The 14,925-nt window shown below is 48.7% G+C and overlaps 1 protein-coding gene across 1 annotated transcript in view; it reads right to left on the minus strand.

Annotated features, from left to right (window-relative positions):
* rims2a (regulating synaptic membrane exocytosis 2a) overlaps positions 1-14,925 on the minus strand; it is a 92,278-nt gene that overhangs the window by 21,466 nt on the left and 55,887 nt on the right. The window contains exons 22-27 of the mRNA XM_067237414.1: positions 14,444-14,626; positions 13,300-13,409; positions 12,735-12,767; positions 3,809-3,915; positions 2,587-2,756; positions 1,840-2,049 (exon numbers count right to left, since the gene is read on the minus strand). Of these exons, the coding sequence (XP_067093515.1) occupies positions 1,840-2,049; positions 2,587-2,756; positions 3,809-3,915; positions 12,735-12,767; positions 13,300-13,409; positions 14,444-14,626 (813 nt within the window). The remainder of the gene's footprint in view (positions 1-1,839; positions 2,050-2,586; positions 2,757-3,808; positions 3,916-12,734; positions 12,768-13,299; positions 13,410-14,443; positions 14,627-14,925) is intronic.

Raw genomic sequence — 14,925 nt, forward strand, 5'->3', positions numbered from 1 at the left:
TTCCTGCCAGGTTCTGGGGAACATCGCTCCCTCTGAGTGGTTTACACGTCTCACTGGAACAGGCTCTCGGCCCGCGCTAAAAGAATGCTCTTAGCACAGCTGAATCTGGGTCTCGAGAACATGTCATGGCGGGCTGTTATGAAGCAGAGGTCTGATTGTGGGGGCACAGCGCATGGATCACAGAGAGGAGCTGAAAGCAACTTAATATCGGCGGGACGGGACGGGGCGGGGGGCAGGGGGGGGGCAGGGGTTGTGGGGTAGGGTTTCAGGTGCTCGGACCTGGCGCCAGAAAACAGCTTTGATCAAAGATAGGAGGGACAGACATGTCTCATCCCACAACAACAGGACACACAACACGTACGGGAATCACATCACAACACAGCACAGAGCAGCGCAGGCACGGGTACACAACCACACGATGCAGTAAGTGACAGTTAATGAAAGAACAACATCACACAGCAGCTGCCATTCAATAATATCTCTCTAACCAGCATACTTTATTAAACCTCTTGAAAACCTGTTACAAGTCTCTTATTAAGTCATTGAACGTTGGACAGCATATGTGTATCAGAGTAACTGAGGCCCAAGTGTAAACTCTAATGAATCTAAAACACTGAAGTCTGATAAGACTTAAGAGAGTAACTCGTAGGGAGTTACGTAAGCTCCAAAGCTTGTGGTGTTTTTCCTCTGAGGCCAATTTTGAAACAGCCTGGTGCTATCATCGGGGTAGGTGATAAGCATGTGTGACCTGCTGTGAATGCACTGTGAGGCTGAGGGAATCTTATGACAGAGCTAAGCTAATCTGCTAGCACGCTCAGGGGAAACGTAAAGGTCCTCCAAAACGTGCTTTGTCTGTGTGCTTGTTCTTGGCTTTGACAGAAACTGGGCTGCTATTAAACTGGGCTGCTATCTTATCTTCAGACATGGTTCAAGTTTGAGGGTTGGGCTTGAGCCGGGTTGGGTCTTTTTTGTGAAGTGAGGGGAGATGGGGCTAGCTCGGTTGGTTATTTATTTATGTTAGCAGGATTAATGAAGGATTGATAGATTAGTATTTCAAATGATTTCAAAGAGGGTTCTGATCTTCGTTATCAAGTCCTCTCAGTAGAAGTAATGCTAGCCCTCTCATGTCTGCTGAATTAAGTGAGACATGAGGCCCTTCATCTCACATTATTTACAAATAACTGACAAATAAAAAAGGCAGAGCACGAGATTCCAGAGACAAATGAAGGTCTCAAGTCCCTGCTAATGTGTATGACATTCCTGTTATTCACCACTAATGATGCATATTAATAAAAATACTACAATATTGTCTCAACTATACTCAATTAAACTTATATCAAGCTGTTAGTGGACAGCCTGTCTGTGCAGTGTTGTTATTCCGTCTCCACAGTAACATAAAGTACAGTATGTGTATTGTATTGACTCACATTATTACATATTAGTTTGGTGGTAGGAAAACTGTAGGTATCTCCACTGGTATTAGTGGGTGGTAGGAAAACTTAGGTATCTCCACAGGTATTAGAGGGTGGTAGGGAAGCTGTAGGTCTCTCCACTCGTATTAGTGGGTGGTAGGGAAGCTGTAGGTATCTCCACTGGTATTAGTGGGTGGTAGGGAAGCTGTAGGTCTCTCCACTGGTATTAGTGGGTCGTAGGAAAACTTAGGTATCTCCACAGGTATTAGAGGGTGGTAGGGAAGCTGTAGGTCTCTCCACAGGTATTAGTGGGTGGTAGGGAAGCTGTAGGTCTCTCCACAGGTATTAGAGGGTGGTAGGGAAGCTGTAGGTATTAGTCTGCAGTAAGGGGGGTACATCAAGGTGCACAAAGGCAGGTAGATGTTACCTGAGGTCAGCTTCTGAGATACTCCTGGGCAGAAGGTCCTCTTCATTCCCCTCCTCCTGCTCCTTCTGACTGGCTATGTTAACTTCTGACCCTTTCTGTCCTCCCTTTACTACCCCCTTCCTTCTCCCCCCTTTCTCCCCTCCCACCTCCTCCTCCACCTCGCCCACATGCTCATCCCCCTCCACGGACTTGCTTCTCGACTTTGATTGGCTGACGATGTGACAGAAGCAACAAGCGGAGCGCATGCAAAGCAGAAAGGAAACCAAATAAACAAGTGAAGCAGAGCTCAAACAAAGTCAAGAATGACAGAGCAAAAGTGATGGAAAAAAGCAAAGACTAACTGACAGTTGACAGACTATAAAATGTAAGAATGCATACAGTAAAGTATCATGTATGTGTTTTCACATTTTTACATGAAAACATTATTTCTGCATCAGTACATTGCCAGGTATGGTAAAATCCCCTCTTGGAGATGGAGAGTTCAAACATTTGGCTTCAGTTGTTTTAGCTAGGCAGAGCCAAACCTGAACTCTCCAGGAAATGGGAAACAATGCTAGCAGTGCATTCCCCTTATGTGTCAAACCAACCAAGTACAAACGTTGTCAAAACTGAAAAGGTTTGGACATGGTAATGGCAGTTCAGAAATATACTTCTGGGGTGGAGATCCATCCAAACCTGGCAACCTCTGATCTTTAGTTTGAGGGGTTTTGGCCCTCCGTGCCCTCCATCCGTAGAGCGGCAACTTACCTGATATTGCGGTTTCCTTGTGGACGCTCTGATTGGACAGACATGTAGCTCGTGCTGCTGAAGCGAGAGGCGCTACTGGTTCTCGACACAGCGGACACGTCGCTTACATCACTGTCTGATGACTTAGCCGACAGGTTGTCGGAACCCCGGTGACCATCTCTCCCAGAACGCTGGGAACAATTGGCAGGGAAACATTTTATTATTGTAAATAGTCATCCAAAATGGACCACATACATTATTTATGATCATAAAACTCTCACAATCATACTGTCACAGAGGTAAAAGTGAGCTAACACAGAATATAAGAAGGACACGATTATGTTTAGTTGGGTTCACGTCCATCTAAGTCTATGATTAAGTTCTTTAAACACTTCTGACTAAAATGACAGAACGCAGGTGTGCTTGTATAATATTTGGATGGTAAAGCACCAATCAGAGCCTAATTCAGTCTACTGTAAATATAGAAGAACATTAACTTGTCTTCGACCAGAAGCTTCCAACTGTCTGCCATTGTGTTTATTTGAATGGACGTCTAACTCTTCTCATCTCTTTCTAAATCAACTGTGATCCAGATTGAGAGGCTCTGATTAGCGCAGGTTTATTTTGTTCGGAGAGTAGAACAGTGAGGAAAAGTAAAGAGAGAGTGACATAAGGAGATTAGACTTTGAAGCCAAGCTAGTCTGGATCATCCATTTACAGTATTAGTGCTGGTTTATAGTGTCCATATCACTCTCCTCTTATTCCTTCTTTAGCGCTAAAGAAGAGAACAATACATTAATTGTGGGATATGTCACTATAATGTACCCTGGACACACTGTTTATGTTATGCCGAAAGACGAAGGAAGAAAGAAAGAGAATAAAATAGAAAGATGAATTAAATGAACAAATTGCTGCGTGGCATGTCTCTTTGAGATGAGACAGTCTAACATGTAAACACACTTTCGTCCACGACCCTTTGAAGTGGATTAACTCCACATAAACAGGAAGTTGACTAATGTCTTTCCATATCGAACCTTTTAATAGAGCTACTTTAGGAAGAGACCTAACCAGTTCCTTCTACCCCACAGCTGTCATACCACAGTCTTAGAAAGAAAGACAAGACAGCCTGGCTTGTCTTATGAGGCTCGGCCCCCCTGCTCTGGCTTTCACCCTCTGCAGCCGCAGCCAAAACCTGTGTGTGTGTGTGTGTGTGTGTGTGTGTGAGGACCCGCTCAGTCCGTACCTTGCCGTGGTAGTCCTGCTCCAGCCGTGAGTCGGAGCCTCCTCCCTGCTTGTACTGGTTCATCTTCAGCTTCATCAGCCTGGTCCTCTCCTCCACCTCCATCGCACCTGCGGACAGGAGCAGAGGCACGGCCGCTCAGACGAGGGAGCGGGAGGAAGGGGGGCACACAGACCTCCCGTCCCTAACCCCAACCCCCTCCGGCTCCTAAGCACCTGTGCTGGGGCGTCAGGGGGGCCTTGATGCTTTGACGGAGGCTTGGCGGAGTAAAAATGCCGCGTGCATGAGGTGACGTTCATTGCTCATTTTGTCTTTTGAGTGATGTGCACAGATGGGTTTGTTTTGGGGGATTTGACAGGAGTCAGCAATGTGGTAATAGCTTCAACTTGACCTCTAATTGGTTGGTTTGGAAGACTGCCATATTGCCTGCTCCTGTCAAGTTGCTGTATGTCTCCGCAGGTGCATAGGGGGGTAGGGGGGTGTAGGGAGTAGTGGTCTGACAAGGACATAGGGCGGGTTGCCCCCACACATAGGCTGATGGAGACCGGCAGACAGACAGGCAGACAGACAGACAGGAAGAGCTATGTCCATGCTTCATTCCACATATTAAAAGGGTTCCTTCGAGACTAAACATGTCCAGTTCCTCGCATCAACAAGAACCGCTCTGCATCTTCACACACTCACACACCCCCGTGACAGCATCAGGGGTTGTACTGCTTCGTTCAACACCAGCTACTCTACACGGAGCTGCTCAAACAGCCAACATGACTAGACAAAGCTCCAGAAAGTTCCATATGGTTCTGAAAAGGGCAAACCGAATTGGTGGGAATGGCAAGGATGAAGAAATCACATTTCTTCAAAAGGAAAACAATGCTATGCTACATCACCAGCAGAACTTTCCAATTCACTTCAATTTACATTTACATTTAGTCATTTAGCAGACGCTCTTATCCAGAGCGACTTACAGTAAGTACAGGGACATTCCCCCGAGGCAAGTAGGGTGAAGTGCCTTGCCCAAGGACACAACGTCAGTTGGCTTGACCGGGAATCGAACTGGCAACCTTCGGATTACTAGTCTGACTCCCTCACCGCTCAGCCACCTGACTCTGAATTTATATTGCTGCAATCCTACAAACAGACAGAATCATCTTCACAGTAGATGGGTGTTCCTGGTTCTTCTTGCAGGCCACCTGCTGTCCTGCCAAACCAGCACAGCAGGAGGACAACATGACAGTGGGCATTCCCATTCCAGAGTGAGGACAAGTGCGACTGGTGGTGTGAAAAACTCGCCGAGCTAAAGTCTAGGTTAGCTCTGGGAGCCGGCGCATGTGGTCTCCCAACCATCTCTACTACATTTGTGGGGTGATTTCAGGCACTCACATATCTGTCAGTGGACGGGGATCGAACCCTGGTTTGTGTTCCTACCTGAGTCTCCATTCTGTGGACCGTTTTCTGTCCATCTCTCTACTTCTCAGTTATAAAGAGGTGAGGGAGAGCACATACAGTACACACACACACGCGCGCACACACACACACACAAATGCACGCAAGAAAAAGAAAACCAACAGCAGAGAGCGAATCAATGAATGAATGAATTGAACAAAAAGCCTAGACACGGCTACAGCTTTATTAATAACCCAAGAAGATCGGGAAATGCTCAATATTTTCCCTTTTATCGAAATAAGGTTAATTCACAAGAATATTCAATCATTAATTGTGATATTTAATCTTGAAAGGAATCGCATCTGACGGATTTAAAGACTCTATGGTGATAGACAGACAGCATGACGGTTGGAGAAATTGTAGCAAAGCCAGCGTGTATGACTGTTCAGTATGAACATGCTGGCAGGAAAGCACACACACGCAAACCAGGAAGACAAAGTGTGTAAATAACCACGGCAAAGAAGTAGCTTTTCTGAAGTATGGAAGGGCTGAGTGGGGGGAGGGAGGGGGGGGACAGGTGGAGGAGTCGAGGGAGAGGAGGGGGAAGAGCAGGAGAAGGGAGGGGGGATGGGCATGGGGAGGAGGGGGGGGGATCAGGAGGAGAGGAGGAGGAAGTGGGGGAGGGGGGGGAGAGCAGGGGGGGCGGGAAGGAGGAATTGAAGTGGGTCGGTGAACGCACAACAGTAGAAGAAGTAGGGACAGACCTGAGTTCGTCCGACTGGGTGAGTCCGTGTCTTCTGGGATCACATCACACAACGGACAGACAGACAGAGGAGAGGAGATGACTGTGAGAGGGTGCTCGGAGGGAGGGGATGGGTGGGGTGAGCGGGGGGGTGACACGTGTGGGGGGGGGGGGGGGGGGCATCGTTCATCCCGGCCACCGCACAGGTAAGGGTGGGGGTCAGCGTGAGGGAGGAGGACAGGATGGGGGGCGGGATGGGGAGGGGAGGGCGGAGGGGGAGGCACACGACAACACAACACCACAAAACACAGCAACAACAACAACAACAGCAGCAACAACAAACAAGGAACAAAAACCACAAAAGCACATGACGGAAAGAAACAAAGTGTGTGAGCAGAGGCCTGTGGAAGCCGGGGAAAGAAGGAGTCTGAGGAGGAGAGGGGGCATTGTTACCAGAAAAGGAAGAGAGGGACAGAGAGAGGAGGAGGAGGTGGAGGTGGATGTCTTTGCTCTGAGGGAGGAGAGCTGGAACAGCAAAGAGAAGTTAACATCCGCGAAGAAGGAGCGAGGAGAGATGACGAAACCACAGACACAAGAGCTTGAGACCTTGGAGGGGAAGAAAGGAGTTGAGGAAAAGGGGGAGGCGGGCGGAGGAGGAGAGGAGGAGAGGATCCACTCGAGTCGGGGACGACTGTGGAAAGAGAGGCAGTCTGGGAAATCAAATAACGGCAACAATAACCAAGAGCTGAAAGCATACATATAGCAGCAAAAGAAGAGAGAAAGAATCGCCGAACGAAAAGGTATTTTGCGCTCCAAGACCATGCCAACAATACAAGTACTACAGCCACCTCAGTGCTGTGAGGCTCCACATGCCAAGAGCCCCTGAAAGGCCACTTAGACAACAACACAGGGAGGGCCCATTGTGAGACACTGTGCACCTCTAATGAAACAGTTTTTCCCTCCTCTCCTCTAACTGCCAATACATATTCATATACTTCCTCCTCGGGTCTTTAGAGGGTTGGAATATGCTGAGTTCTCTTCTTGTCCTTCTGTTATTACGATCATATTTCTCCCAGTCTCCGAAGATGATGAGCTGTGCTTTCATCTCTGCATCATTAATCAGAGCTCGCCACGCGCCGCTCTTCTTGCGTAACACAGCCTCGCTGCTGACTCTGAGTCTCGAGGAGCAGTAGCTATGGCGACAGGGAGTTGAGACCCTCACAGAAACCCTACGGGGTAAACCACATTCATTATCTTTTCGTTGTTGTTGTTGACCTGTAGTTGACGTCTCCCCCCCCCCACCCTCCCAGTTACTGACCCCTTCACCCCCCCCCCCCCTCCCCTCCCCCCCACCGCCTCAGCCTCCCTCCTGCCTCAGCCTTCCTCCTGCCTCAGACACACTGAGAGGAGCTGTGGCGAGGCCGGGGCTGAACTGCCCTGGGACCTACGCTTCAGAAGCGATTAGATAACATTTGCATTTAGCTCCATTATGGCCCCATTACCTTGAATAATTAAGAATCAGGCGAATATGGAACAGCGGGCAGCATCTGTCTGGTCCGGCTTTGATCCCATTGTGCCAGCCAAGGGAGCAACGGTAGCTCATCAAAATCAAAGCACCTCCCCCCACCTACCCGCCCCCCCCCGCCCCCCGGCGCACCCCTCCACAATAACAAAAAGCACTTTGCTGCGTATAGCTCCACTTCATCAGTAAGTGTCGTCTTAATTGGGTAGAGCAATCAAGATGAACGCGGCGCAAAAACATTGATTGTTCCCCCTGGGACAACACGGTCTCAACGTCACCTCACCGGTTAGCTGGAAGGATCAGCTGACCCTCGATCAGTCAACCCTGTCACAGTTCGACCTGGGATCCATATTCCCCCCCCCCCCCCCCCTCCACCCCCACCCGCCACCCACGCCAGTTTTCTCCAAACAAAACAATCTGTGACAGAGAGAGTGAGAGAGAGAGAAAGAACAAGAATGCGCAAAAGACAGAGTGTGACTGAGAGAGTGAGGAAGAGAGCCAGACAAGCTTGCATACGCACACGGGAGTATTGTACAGCATCTGACGGGAACTTTGACCCAGTTTTAAGCTAGTGTTGCTGACATAAAACACTAGATGCTAGGCAACAGCACCATTCTGAGTCGGGCTGGAGACACAGTCAACGATGGCTCAGTTGAAGACGTTCTAATTGCTGCCTGATGATCATTTTAATTATATCTCTGTCAACTGGCGACTGGGGCGTTAATGGGCACCTAGGTGACTGACCTCATCTCCCTCACATCTGTCACTCTCTGTCATAATGAGGCCTTATGTACAGGTTTACCACCTCTCACTATGTATATTTATCCATGACGAACACCATCCGCCTACCTGTCAGTTTCACTAGCTGGTTCCTTCAAAACTAAATAGATCAAAGAGGATAATTGACTATAACGACTGTAATGGCAACTTCTTTTGAAAATGTCAAAGCTGGACACATTGCCGTGGTCAGTAGAAGACGAGCTTCCCTTTAGCAGCCCACCAGGATGGCAGAGAAGATACAGCCCCCCTCAGAGAACACTGTCTCAGTTACGGTCGGTAGAGGGAGTGGTTCCAATATGGCCGACAACCCCGACCACCCTCACGCTCCCCTCCATGGAGCCTAGACCTGCAAGTAACCAAGCAACAACCTCAGCACAACCTACCAGCAATCCAAAAAGAGCAAGAGCGAGAGAGAGGGGGGGGGGGGGGGCTCTTGGTGACAGTTAAAGGTTAAAGTTAATTGTAGGGTTCCCTCGATGACCTAAGAAGGCCAGTGGTCATGCAAAGATTAGCCTGAGTATAGAAGTAAAAGCAATAGAATGGACACATAGAAATATAGCCCACCAAACAAATACAGACCCTTAGTTCATGCAACTAAGTGCTGCAGAACTCCAATAAGGTCCATGTTATCCTCCATTGCTTTGACCAGGGGTGTCTGTTCTATAGGCTGTATTTATAGGTATCTGTGCAGCAGCACCAAACAGCAGATGTCCACAACAAGACCATCCTGCGTCAAATACACCGATCCAATACTTTGACGTGCGTTTGATTTATGCTACAGTCTGCGCGACTGTAGCCATCTCGTAAATCAAACACACACTTAGTGTAGCGGTGTGGGTATTTGGCCCAGGTGCGACTGAGACCAACCTGGCTGGGCGGGGGAGGGGGGCGGGTGTGGCGGGGTCTCTCCCTCACACCCTGAGCCGTTCAGGCCTTTCTGTTGGTCCTCCCAGGTCACCTCTACAGCGGGGCAGCCCAGAGAGACAAAGTTAACTCACCACAGGGACGTTTGCTAGAGATAGCAGGAGCTTAGTTGTGTGCAAGCTGCACATACACACCAGAGCTCAGCATGGCACACGCTAGCTAGAGCAGCTGTGCTCACGGTATGACATGACAGTAACTAAGCAAATATCTTATATATATTATCATGATTCCTATTTTAGAAATGTTCTTATTGTAGCTGTATTATGTGTAATAATGTTGTCATTAGTACAAACAAATAAAATACAAAAAATAATACAATCGATTTGATAGTAACAATAAATACAAGGAAAATGTGTCATAAAACCAATGAATTTCAGTCAACTAATGGTATATCTACTGGTATATTTACTGGTATATTTTCTGTTGTAACTAGGCTCTGTAGTGCGTTGGAAGACAAGTTCAGCACCAAAGCCACGGACAGCTCCCTCCTAAAAACAATGAACTTTGCTCCATCTGCTGGCCACATGCTGTAACAACAGCCTCTCCAGGTCTATCGGCTCGGTTACTTCTAGCACGGGGCAAGATGCCATCTCGGTGAAAAATCTCCATTGACCTAGAACTAGTCTATGCCTGTTTATATCAAGAGACCCAACCCTCTGAGAGGAAGTCTATCACTAGCTAAGCACCCAAACTAAACTGTCAGCTGAAGAAACGTCAGATCAATCCAATTTGAAGACGCTAAAACAATGTCAGACCGAGTGTCCTACTGACACGTCTGATATAGTACCCTGCGTTCCTCTGGAAACGTCCTTGCGTTTCATTGTCGTGGAGACCGCATGGACTAGTTGGATAGTCTGGAGCCTCTAATTGAACTAGTTGTTAATTTTCGAGCGAGAATACAGCGTTCCGACACTTGGACACAGAGGACTAGGAACAGGCTCTCAAATGGTTCTAATAGAGAGTTAGGAGATGAGGTCTTGGAGGGGAGAATAGGGGGGGGGGGGGGGTTGCAGGATAAGCCTAGCTCACCCAGACAGCCCTCCACTCACATACTCGTCAGCTAGCACCACGTCACACTCGACGATTACATCCCGCACGTCAACTGAGCCGACAGAGGCTCGGTCAGGTTTGTTCTACTCAGAAAACGATCAAACTTGGAGAAATTGGAGGGACCACACGCAAAAATATATCTTTACAAGATATATTCTAAGATATATCTTTTTTGGAATCGGCAGCAGCAAACCCAGGTTGGTATTTTTAGCGGGAGAACTTGCCTTTTCTCCCATTCCCAGGTGGGGCAGGGGGGCTCTCCGCACAGTCTGGAGGAGAGGGGGGTAGGATGAGAGGATGGACACACACACACACACACACATGGGTACAATACTGAAAACTGGATAACAGACTGACACACTCATCCTGGCCGAATGGACAGGATCCAAAAGGACCATGCAGAGCACAGCAAACGTGACAGACACTACACACACACACACACACACAGATGGAAGAGGAGGAAGTGAGAGCTGTGGGAGACTCCAGTGTCTGCCAATGCAGCCTGGCTGCTGAAAACCACCTTCACAACACTCCTTACAGAGGACCTTTATCTGCTGTGATAACCTGAGGTGAATAACACGGATGAGAGGACGGAAGAGAAGAAGAGAGAACCCACCTTGTTGACCCTCATACGCTTCGAGGGGTGAAAGGTCATTTGGGCATAGCACCTGCCCTGCTCCCTCTGACAGGAGAGTGAGATAAAAACAACCATGGTGATTTTGTGGACACCTTTATGTCTTCTGTTCAGAGCACAGGAATGAAGATAAATCACTGGGACAGTCTTTACTTTGAGACAACATTCTAATCAGTCTATTTTATGCAAGGGCCACCTGGGATACGGCTTCCACTACTGCATGTACACCTGCTACCACTCCTACTGTGTGAAAACCAAATGTTCAATAAACATCTCAGAGAGTCTTGTCACAGGTCAGCCAACATGCTGGATATTGTACTGTAATAATAATAATAATAATAGCAATAATAATGTATCCATTTAGCAGAAACTCTTATATAAAAGAGACTTACAAGGGAGATTTGAACCTGTGACCACTTGATCTGAACCGAATGCTCGAACCGCTGAGCTAACCCTACATCCCCCTCCCCACCTCCACTGCATGCCTCTGTATAAAGGAGTGGGGGTCCTCCAGAACCCTTCCAGACCCCCCGACACCCCTCTCTCTTTGCGTTACGTGACAGTTGTGGCGGGAGCCTCAGTGGGATGCCTAATAAAGGGTCGGATCAGCCTCCCCCTCTCACACACTCTGCAATGTCGGGGGGGAGAACGGGGAGGAGACAATGGGAGGGATCGAGGAAGGAAGGAAGGCAGGAAGGAAGGAAGGAAGGAGAGAAAGAGAAAGAGAAAAAAAAGAGAGAAAGGAAGAAAGACAGAGAGACCGAGGGAGAAAGAAAGAGAGACAGACGGGAGAAGGATAGAGTGAGACAGGAAGGAAGGGGAGTCTGGGCTCGCTGCCTGCTAGACTGCGGAGTGTTCATGGGTCCTGACAATGATGAAAGAGTTCTGGGACGGCTTTGACAAGTTCCCCGGCACTGTACTCTCTCTCTCTCTTTCTCTCCCTCTCTCTCCCACAGTCTCTCTCTCTCTCTCTCTCTCTATTTCAAAGCTAATCCTTTCTTCCTCTCTTCCATTCATAGCATCGGCTCCACATAAACGCAAGCTCGTCACTTTCAGCATCATGAGGTTTACAGTTTGTGACAAGCCTTGTTAGGACGAGTCACACCGCTGAAGCAGGCGTTGATCCAGAGGCAGGACGTAGGGGAGTGGATCAGAAGCTTCCAGGGGGCCCTAAAGACCCCCAACATGGCATCCTTAGGACCCCACACATGGAACCCTAAGAACCCCACACATAGAACCCATCATAGTAAAAATGGGTGAAAACTTCAAAACCACAATGTTACACCTAAAGTGACAGAAATGCAAAGCCCATAAAGACAGATCTTAAATGAAAGCTAATAATCATAATCCACACACATCCTTTAACCTTCAACTCATCTCTCTTTCTCTCTCCAACACCATCCAAAGAACCACAGAACCAACAGCAGCCAAAAGCAAAGACATCTCAATTCGTATAAAAATACTTAAAAAATGTTCAATTGTATCAATATCACAGAATTACAAAATACTACAGTACCACTACAAATAAATAACAGAACAAGACCACTGAGAACTCCAGAACCCAAAGCTGGACAGAACCATGAATAGGAGAACCACAACAAAGAAACAGCCAAGGACCTCGACAAAACAGGACTAGCTTTTAGACAGAACATGTGACACATGAACCCCTGCGGTCTACAGAACAGTACAGAACCTCACACACACGGACAGTCTGCAACTAGGGGAGGAGGAGGCCAGGGGAGGAGGGGGAGGCAGATATGGCCTGACCCCTGCTCTCCCAGCCACCTGCCTTGCAGACAGGTTTGGTCTTTCAAGTTGGGGGGGGGGGGGGGGGTTACAAGCTCCACTAGCCCCACCCATCTGAGAGACCAAGCCTTCACATGGATCTACAGACCTTCACAAGCCTCCGTTCCTTCTGATCCATCTTCTGAGCAGGAAGTAGAAGAAAGGAACCGAGGAGAGGGGGTTACGTTACAACGTGAGACCGCATAACCCGTTTCACCAGCCAAGGTTACAATACTGTGCATGTACGTATGTAAGCCTTTTCTAGGGCCCTGGTCACACAGGGGGCGGGCAGGACATTCAAAACAAACGCACACAAGGAGGGATAGAAAAGGCAGCTTTCTGGGACAGGCGATTTGTTTTAAACTAATTGCTTTCATTTCTGAGCACCTGAACACTGATAGCCTATGACAACAGCTTCTGCCATAGCCCATAATATACTGCATCAATGTCACAAGAGTAACAAATACATTCGCTGTGAGCCAACCAAAAGATGTCCTCATTCAAACGAATCAATCTCACTCCAAAGCAACCAAACGCAATCCAGCACAAAACCACACCAAACAACTATCCTCTCACTACATGTCACTCACACAGAAGAACCCCCACACACACACACTCCCAAACACACAGCCCAGGACCTCAATCGAAAGTTTCAAATTAAACAGAGAACTTACTTCTGTCCAGTTTCCCCTGGGGGGGCAGTTGGGGTAGTTGCCGTCCTTTCCTGTTGGACATGGGGGTGCTGTTGGGGCTGGTTTGGGCTGATCCGCTCTGGGGGTGTGCCCTGAGTGCGACACAGAGGGGTTGACAGGGGGGTGAGGCCCAGAAGGGAGGAGCAGAGCCGCCACTGAGTGCAGGGTATCATCAAGGCCATGCAGCCTACAACTCCCAGAAAGCAAGGGACTCGTCCGTGTTAGCGACATCGCTTTGTGAGTTGAGGAGTGCTGTCATAACAATCGTATCAAAGGGTAGAAAAACTATATTCACTGCAAAACAAGAATAGGATCTACAGTAAGAAGCATTCCAGTCAATTGTACAAACAAGGGATTACAAATTGTCTTGATACGTCGAAATAAAGTGGAGATGGCTGATTTAGAAGACTTCATTTGCAAAATCCTCAGATCAACACAAACCAGGCATCACAAACTGAAAAATCCTTCTAAGTCAGCATCTCCAGGTGGGTGAATCAAGCGGAGAACGGCAGGAAATGGTATTTGGCACATGACAGGTGAGGAGGCTGCGGTTGAGGTAGGACATTGCTCTGGAAGAGAGGAGATGCAGGATGGAAGCCTCTCCAGAGTCCTCCTGTCCACCCAGGCAGGCTGTGGAGAGGGCGGAGCCCCCAGCGGGCCCATTCAGACCATGCATTCTGACGCCCTTGGAAAATGATCAAAGAAATCATAACCAAATACAATGTCGTAGCAGGGTGCATGTGGTGTTAACGTCGAGGGTTTTCCCAGGATGCTCGGACGAAGATGGAAGCTACAGAGCTACTATGCCAACCCAGGGTTCAGCATGAGTAGTCTGTACCCAAATCTAAAATGTCACCACGGCGACTATCTAGTGACAGAACTCGGGGATGAGAGAACAGGCAGGTACCGGGAACGGCACGTCCAGGATGTAAATAAAAAAACGGAGGGATGAGTTGGCTGGGTTGAGAGGGTGGAGGTAGGAGGGCGGGTTGCAGTGAGGTGGAGCGTGCGGTTGGCGGGTGGGTGGGTGGCGTGAGAGGGCGGTGTTTGTTGAGGGGTGAGGGTGGGAGGAGGGGCGAGCTTCATTCTCGGGATGAGTCGAGGATGGGGGTGTGGCCTGGGTCACCTCGTTAAGGCAGGTGAGGGGGGGGCAGATCTTCCTGATGGGAGGGACGGCATGGACCTCATGTGGGTGGAGTCGGGGCGTTCTGTGGAGCGGGAACGGGAGGCGGGCCGTTCTAGAGCGGGCCGCTGGTCAGCTGATCTGGATCTGGCGTGGTACTCATGTCTGTCCATGGATCCATGGTTCCTGCAAATGTCACGGAGAGAAGGGCATTGCACGTGCTCAGTGGGACCTGGACATCTGTAGAGGGTTTGTGGAGGGGCAGAGCCAGGGGGCAAGAACACAGCTGGAGCCTAGCTGTTTCTGCTGCTATGGCAACAGAATACTGTGCAGTAGAATCCTGGGTATGTTCTAGAACTGTCTGGAAAACCAGGAAGTGTAAGGCTGAGTAGGAGGAGCTTAGAATCTACCATAGGTGATTTGGCAAAAGTGTGTGATCATTCTGATTAGTCAAATGACGTTTGTGTGTTTTTATACAAGCCAGG

This window comes from Osmerus mordax, chromosome 6 (assembly GCF_038355195.1).
Source record: "Osmerus mordax isolate fOsmMor3 chromosome 6, fOsmMor3.pri, whole genome shotgun sequence".
Lineage (NCBI taxonomy): Eukaryota > Metazoa > Chordata > Actinopteri > Osmeriformes > Osmeridae > Osmerus > Osmerus mordax.